The sequence below is a fragment of the Anser brachyrhynchus genome (genome assembly GCF_964034855.1).
Source record: "Anser brachyrhynchus genome assembly, chromosome: 1".
NCBI classification, from domain to species: domain Eukaryota; kingdom Metazoa; phylum Chordata; class Aves; order Anseriformes; family Anatidae; genus Anser; species Anser brachyrhynchus.
In genome coordinates this window covers 28,232,190-28,239,689 of record NC_137694.1, presented here as the reverse complement: position 1 = coordinate 28,239,689, position 7,500 = coordinate 28,232,190, and the positions used below count along the sequence as shown (strand labels likewise).

At 39.6% G+C, this 7,500-nt stretch overlaps 1 protein-coding gene and 1 long non-coding RNA gene across 20 annotated transcripts in view; one reads left to right on the top strand and one right to left on the bottom strand.

Annotated features, from left to right (window-relative positions):
- FOXP2 (forkhead box P2) overlaps positions 1-7,500 on the top strand; it is a 439,933-nt gene that overhangs the window by 394,078 nt on the left and 38,355 nt on the right. For all 16 annotated transcript variants that reach the window (XR_013939269.1, XM_080555112.1, XM_080555108.1 and 13 more), the window contains one exon: positions 3,716-3,803. Coding sequence is in view for 15 of the 16 variants with exons in the window: in XM_080555112.1 (XP_080411238.1) it covers positions 3,716-3,803 (88 nt within the window). In the remaining variant the exon portion in view is untranslated. The remainder of the gene's footprint in view (positions 1-3,715; positions 3,804-7,500) is intronic.
- The window catches only part of LOC308177675, a 16,118-nt gene that overhangs the window by 5,586 nt on the left and 3,032 nt on the right, over positions 1-7,500 (bottom strand). For 2 of the 4 annotated variants that reach the window (XR_013939298.1, XR_013939299.1), the window contains exons 2-3: positions 3,037-3,228; positions 1-2,854 (exon numbers count right to left, since the gene is read on the bottom strand). The exon at positions 1-2,854 is cut by the window's left edge and continues 5,586 nt beyond it. This is a non-coding gene — a long non-coding RNA (uncharacterized lncRNA). Of the gene's footprint in view, positions 2,855-3,036; positions 3,229-5,086; positions 6,660-7,500 lie in introns of all 4 variants that reach the window. The other 2 variants (XR_013939301.1, XR_013939300.1) reach the window with 2 other exon arrangements.

The window sequence follows — 7,500 nt, the reverse complement described above, 5'->3', positions numbered from 1 at the left end:
ATTTTTATACATTTTTATATAGCATTTTTATACATGCATTGATATATATGTACACAAACACGGATATACACATAAAATGTGTGTATTAGATAAAGGATGCATGTTGTACATCTTGCACTTACTGATGGGACTGCACACTTTATTTTACTCTTGCATTTTAAGAAGTAAAGGTAATAATATTAGTATAAACTCTCCAGGATGAAAATTATTACCCTACTACTTGCTGTTGTGAATATATTGTTTTTATTTCTCAGCTGTAAAATATGTCACATTTCTTTAAAAAACGAAGTTAAATTGTGCAATTAGAAACATTAAAGGACATCATTGGCAATGATACTTTCAGGTTGTAAAAGATCTTTCCCAATATTTTGAAAGAATTTTCAACTGAATTTTATAACATAAAACAATCATGTTTTAGGAACACATGCTTTCATTCTAAAAATGTGTGACTGAATTTTAGAGCTTATTAAAGGGAGGCTTATAATAGCTCTGGCTGGAACTGAGCATAGTGCAGACACATTCTCTGTATATTCCTCCATGTAACTGTGCCAGTGCACCTCATGCTGACCTATAGCACTTTGCTATTTTAGTCCTGGGCTGCTTTTGAGAGAGACTGAGAGGAGTGCCAAGTTATATAGAGGTTAATTGATACGGGTAAATGTCCACTGGAATTTTTGTTGAAACTATCTTTCTTCTTTCCTTTAATGGTGTATTACCTTTTGCTTTGCAGAGTCCGAATCTGTTTCCAAAAAAAAAAAAAAGTACATTTTAACCCACTTTAATATTTATTCTGGGGTGTTCCTAGAATATACTATCCCCTGTCTTGTTTAGAACATGCTGTACCGTTTATATTGTTCACTTGTCAATAATACATTAATTCCAGTCTGCTTTAAAATGTTATGTGTAGTTCATAATTTGCCTCATTACTTCCTGATATGCTGTAAATATAATCAGGAGAAAAATCTGTATCTTTCAACAAATGAATAAACAACAAAATAATGAAAGAAACTGCATATGTATTGCACAGTCTACTTTATGCTTTCAAACCAACAATTCATCTCCTTAGGAACATTTTCCAGTAGGCCAAAACATCTTCTCCCCTTAAAAAAAAAAACAAACACTGTTTTTCTCAATTATAAGTCAGGTTAAAAGGAGATTAGTAAAGGATACAGCCAAGATAAAAGATTAGGAATATATCAGTGAAGTATGAAAGTTGACCAGCACAACTTTCACATAACTTAAAAGACATGGCAAGAAGCAAAACAAAACAATACAATACAGTACACTTTGGAATGATTCCCAGACTTCTGGAGTAAAGAATGTATGTCTTTTTTGGCAGATTGCAGCATATTAGACCCTAAAACTGCAGCGACTTTATACAGAAAAAAGTTATTTTAGAGGTTTTTAAAAATGTATTAGACCTAGATTTTCTTTTACTACTTTGCCTATACATGCATGATAAATAAAGCAAGCCTACTTCATAGGAAAAAAAAAAAAGAGAGAGATCAGAAAAAATAACTCTTAAAACAATTTTTACACTCTTAATGTTTCCATAAAATAACTTTTCTCCAAAGTGCACAGCACAAGAAACCACATGATGTGAAAGTATGGCATAAGGGATGTGTATATCTCATGAGGTTCTGAAGATTACTGTGTTAACTCTCAAGAAACAGGCCACAGTCTCCCAAGCTACCATGTAATCATACTGAAATTACATTACACTGGACTTTCTTTTCCCACACTGCATGCTGCCGTTACATGCAAAGTTCCTCAGGGCAAGGACTGTGTCTGTATCTATTTTGTAAGGTGTTATGCAAACATATGGTGTTGTAATAACTAATAAATAATCATGAGTAGGTAGTAACCTCATACTCAGGCCAGGAGAGCTTTTATACCTATACCATTGCTTACTATCATGAGTTCCTGTGCATGCACTTGCATGTGGAAACATGGTGATGTGTACTGGTGATAGTAGTGGTGATGATAAATAGATAAAATCAGTCTACAGTTCTTTTTCTGACAGCTTTGTATCCAATTAACTGAAAATGTTAAACCATTTTATTAATACACCCCACACTATCGTGTCTGCATAATTAATGGAGGGAGTAAAATTCTTTTGAATCAAAAATTCAAGAAAACAAGAGAATGGTATGTTCCGAAGTCATCTACTTTTAAAACTGACCGTGCATTTTTCCCCATGAAGGGAGAGTGAAGTCAGTTCCATTGATTTTTTTTTTTTTTAAATGTAGGTTTTATGACACACACACAGGAAATGTGTCCTTGGTGATGCTTGTACTTAGCATAAACTACAAGGAAGTACACCAGTAAACAATTTTGTAATAAAAGTACAACAACAAAAAAGCTTTCATAATTACTTATATCTTCTCTAGCCATTCCTTGTGCAAGGGTAACAGAACCTGACTGTCGTACTATGCTCACCTGCGAACTCTATCATTGTGACCTAAATTGTGATGTCATGATTTAAATTAAAGATACAAATCATACTAAAATTAGGATGCTGTCCCCACTTATTTTTACCCTGTTTCTGAAAAACACATTCTTTACATAGATCAATAATCAAATAACTGCATAGTTCCCTAAATAATTCTGCTAAAAAATAAAAGGGGGGAAGATATCTTTCCTCTATGATATGGATATCATAGTTCACGCAGCTGTGAGATCATCTGTGACTATAGTACCTACAAAACTTACCCCTCTTGCAAACAGGGGGAGTAGCCAGTAAATCCACATTCAAAGGCAAAACTCCTTTGCTCCCATTTCTTCTTTAGCCTGATCCTTAAGTTTTCTTCTCAGTAGAGTAGCAAAACCGCTCTAAAAGCTCCAAAAGGGATTTCTTTGATCACAGAAGAAAAAGAACAAACAGAAATCACTGTCCTTCAAACAAAACAAAACAAAATAAAACAAAACAAAACCCAAATAAACAGCACTAAATGAGCTCTGTAAAGGTGCACCCCGTTGAATCATATGAGACACAGACATTTGGGTCTGGTCGGCACTTTAGGTACCTGTACTCACCCACTGTGGTTCTCCTTCCTGGTTGCATTATGCATTGCTTGTTCTGCTAAGCTGGCATGATTGCGTAGCTTGAATCTCTCCCAGGAGGCTTGCTGTGTGTGTAAGGTGTATAGTTATTCCTTGTGGTGCCTTTACTTTGCGCCCTCTTCCTCAGATTGTTCCCCTATGGTTTCAGTAATGCCTGGCTCTGTTCTGGGAAGGGGGAAAGGACATTCTGTTGGTGCTTTTGCTTTAATGACTAAAGAACAGGTGGAGAAATCTAAACAAAGTCTACATCAATTTACAGTAGTTCAAGCAGCCTGAAAACAATTATATCTTTTGAAGAATCATTTATAAGGTGGTTGTCTGATCATCTACACCACTGACAGGGAGTGGAAATCAGCTCAGTGACTCTACCAAATACGGACAACCAGTTATACTGGCTTTTAGATGGCTTCTGTGGTCTGGGAGATAGGAACTGGGCATCTGGCATTCATCATTGAGAAAGTTTGTGGAACTAAATGAAATAATCAATTTTGTTACTTTGTATTGTTGTATCTAAGGCATGTTCTAACTAGATCTTTTTGCATAACTCCTATTGAAACTAATGGAAGCCATATGCACAGGAGAGAAAAATGAACTCATAAAGAAATTTTCCTCGTCTTAACACTGTTTTATTAGTGTTCTCTTTCTTCTCTAGGCACCTTAACAATGAACATGCATTGGATGACAGAAGCACTGCTCAGTGTCGGGTGCAAATGCAAGTGGTTCAGCAGTTAGAAATACAGGTTTGTTGCATAGATGTATAATCCCATTACATATTTAGAACTGTGGTGATTTCACCCTGGTGGGCAGCTAAACTCCACTACAACTCCTCTCTCACTCCCCCTCCTCAAAGGACAATGGGAGAGAAAATACGATGGAAAGGGCTCAAGAGTTGAGATAAGAACAGGGAGATTGCTCACCAATTACTTTCATGGGCAAAACAGACTCAACATAGGGAGATTAATATAATTTATTGCCTATTACTAACAGACTAGAGCAGTGAGAAACTAAAAGCAAACTAATCCCACATCCACCCCCCCCCCCCCCCCCCCCCCTTTCTACCTACCTCCTCTCCCCTGAGCAGCTCACAGGCAGCAGCTTCTCAAGCATTGTTACAGCATGGCTCCGTACCACAGGGTCCATCCCCCAGGAGCAAACTGCCCCAGCACGGGTCCCCCACGGGCGGCAGCTCCCCCCAGACCCCCTGCTCCTGCGTGGGCTCCTCTCCACGGGCTGCAGCTCCGGCCCGGGGCCTGCTCCTGCGGGGGCTCTCCATGGGCCGCAGCCTCCTCCAGGCCACATCCACCTGCTCCACCGGGGGCTCCTCCACGGGCTGCAGCGTGGAGATCTGCTCCGTGTGGGACCCATGGGCTGCAGGGGGACAGCCTGCTCCACCAGGGGCCTCTCCACAGGCCGCAGGGGAACTTGTGCTGCGTGCCTGGAGCACCTCCTGCCCTCCTGCTGCATTGACCTTGAGGTCTACAGGGCTGGTTCTCTCACATTTTCTCACTCCTCTCTTGCAGCTGCTATTGCACAGCAGTTGCTTTCCCCTTTCTTCAATCCTCTCTCCCAGAGGCCCAACCAGCGTCACTCACTGGCTTGGCTCTGGCCAGTAGTGGGTCCCTTTTGGAGCCATCTGGAGCTGGCTCTGATCTGACATGGGGCAGCTGCTGGGCTCTGCTCACAAAGGCCATCCCTGCAGCCCCTCCACTACCAAAACCGTGCCACATAAACCCAATACATTTTACCCCATGCTTTTGTGAAAAGCGTATTTAAGAATTATCATTAAAATATAATTTTATCACATTCATCACAATCTTCACATACATTTAAAAAATAAAAATTCCCTACACCAAAATCAACATAACATCAACACAACACCAACAATGCAGACAATTTACATACATGCTACCCCTCATCCCTTCACCACATTACGGCAACACATAGTCTTCACAACTTTTACATCATAAATTCTTCACAACTATTACATTTTTAGACCATGTCCAGTCTGTGTTTTGCCCATTACCTCTCCCAGTTATCATCCTTATCTTTAATTTCTCGAGCCCACATTGGGCACCAAAAGGGACTGTGGTGGTTTCACACCGATGTCCAATTAAACTCCACCACATTGTTCTCTCACTCCTGCTCCTCTTCCTTTGAGGAGGGGGAAGGAGAAAATATGATGCCGTATAAACCCAATATAACTATTAATCTAAGCCAAAATGAAAACACTTGCCTTAATGATTGTGGCTTAAAGCTGTATGTTTCTTGCATGAAATTTGTAGATATTCATGAACAGGCTTTTTTTTTTTTTTACATTAAGATTTTTACATTATAAATTATGCAATAATTATCTAACATCAGCATTGTCTACAGTATTTTGCTTGAACTAAGACCCTAATGCCATTCATCATGAATGAAAAATGCAGTCCCTGGAGCAGAGACTGGATCCAAACTGTCTTCTCTTCTTGAAATGGGGTCAGGACCCCTTTTCTTTCTGCCCCTTCTGACCCAATGCTTGTCTGCTGGACAAAGGAGTACAAGAGCATAGCTCCACCCAAAGTGACTGTCTGCCCAATGGTGGGCATTTTTCTGGAAGTCGATTGGTAATGTCAGACCCACTCAGGGGTTGGTCCCCAGGCGGTCCTGTGGCTGGGACCATGACACTCGTGTGGCTTGGTCAGGCTCTAACCATTAGGGGTCACTGCATATATGTGATGCTTCATCCAGTTTACAGAAGTACGATGTACCCCTGGGGTCTCCCAGTATTGAAACAACTTATCAGGCTGCTGAGGCTTGGCATGAACCTCACAGTCATCCCAGAATGACTGTGCAAAATGCTTACACCATGTGGTTCTGTACAGGGGGCATTTTTTCAGCAGATCTGTACCCTCTTGAGACAGTGCAGGAGAATGCAAAGGATGCAGGGAGGGACATATTTTTTTTTTTTCCAGTTTGTGGAGATACATGGAGAAAAAGGGTAAACCCTTTTCAGCTTTCTTACCTTGCACCGTGTATTGCCTCACTGTTTGCATGCATGCAAGAACACTTGTTCTTCTTTCAGACAAGGCAAACTGTTAGATTCTTTTGTATTTTAATACTGGGAACACAAAGCAATGAGGGGAAAGTAAAATAATGCCATTTATTGTTATTTGCCTTGAATTTGAAGTTTTATATACCCATGCAAAGTTTTAGTTTCTTTTATACAGGGCAGTGTTAATTTTCTGTTAGGAATTTACATCATGGCAAATAGCATCACTCTAAAGCATCACACAAAAAAATCCAAAGCCTAAGAAGAAACCTTTTTCCCACCCCCTGCCTCAAGTGTTCTTTTAATTAAAGTTGCACTGACCAAGTTATATCCAGCATACCCAGAATATCTTCAGTAATACAGGTAGTTTCCTGCGGTTCTAAATTACTTACAGGCTGGTTTGCTTAGCCCAATCTCAGTCTACAGGTGTAACTCGAGCTGAATTCATGCAAAAAAAGTATTACAGAAGTATCTGGAAAATGTCAGTGTTAAACACCAAGTGATTCAAGTTCCAATTAGTGTTGTAATTGTTTTGCATATATCCAAAGCCAACATCACTGGAACACAGCTTGTTTCAAAAAAAAAAAAAAAAGAAAAGATTATTTTTGTGTTGTAAGATACATTCTCCTCTTTTAGGTTCTGATACTTTTATCAACAAGTTACATACTTCAAACACTCCTTCCTGTTCTTTTTCATTGTTATTAATACGAACAGTTGCGTAGCATATGATGAGAAAATAGTATTAGTTAGGAAAAAGTAGATTTAAGTAATGTGATGTTTCCTAAAGGCAGTTTAAGGGCTTCTTAAGAACTGTTTACGATTGACAAAGGCAATGCTGTGATGTAACGGCAAAACTGAAGATTTAGCTTGCAGTGTGACCAATTATGCCATTTTTTGCTTTGTCTGACTGATAGTGAAGTAAGGTCCATCAGTTGTAATGAGACCCAGTGCAGTGTAGATGCCGACTCAGTGGCAGAGTTCAGTGTTTCACACTGCCTGGTCTCTGTCACTCTATTGAATTAGATTGATGATGGCAGATTGCAGGGGGCACTAACTGGACCTCAGTGGGAAAGGATGAAGTGTGTAGACAATCCTGGCAGGCACTGTGCTTTGAGGACCCTTCACCCCTTCACAGCTGTTGGCACTAGTCCATAGCTAACAGTGTCCACAGGACTTTAAAGAGACACTATGGGCCTTCTAATTTATGGTCTTAGTAACTTGTTACTGTCGAGGCAACTGTGACCTCAATTCTCTTATTGACAAAAAGATGAAGTGTTATTTGTTTTCTCTGACCTTTTAACATATGAAAGGCTATAAAAGTTGTGTGTTTTTTTTTCCGTGCCCAAAGTTGCATTTCCTCTCAGATAAGTTTCATCTGACATAGACTTTTACATGCAGGAATCATTACA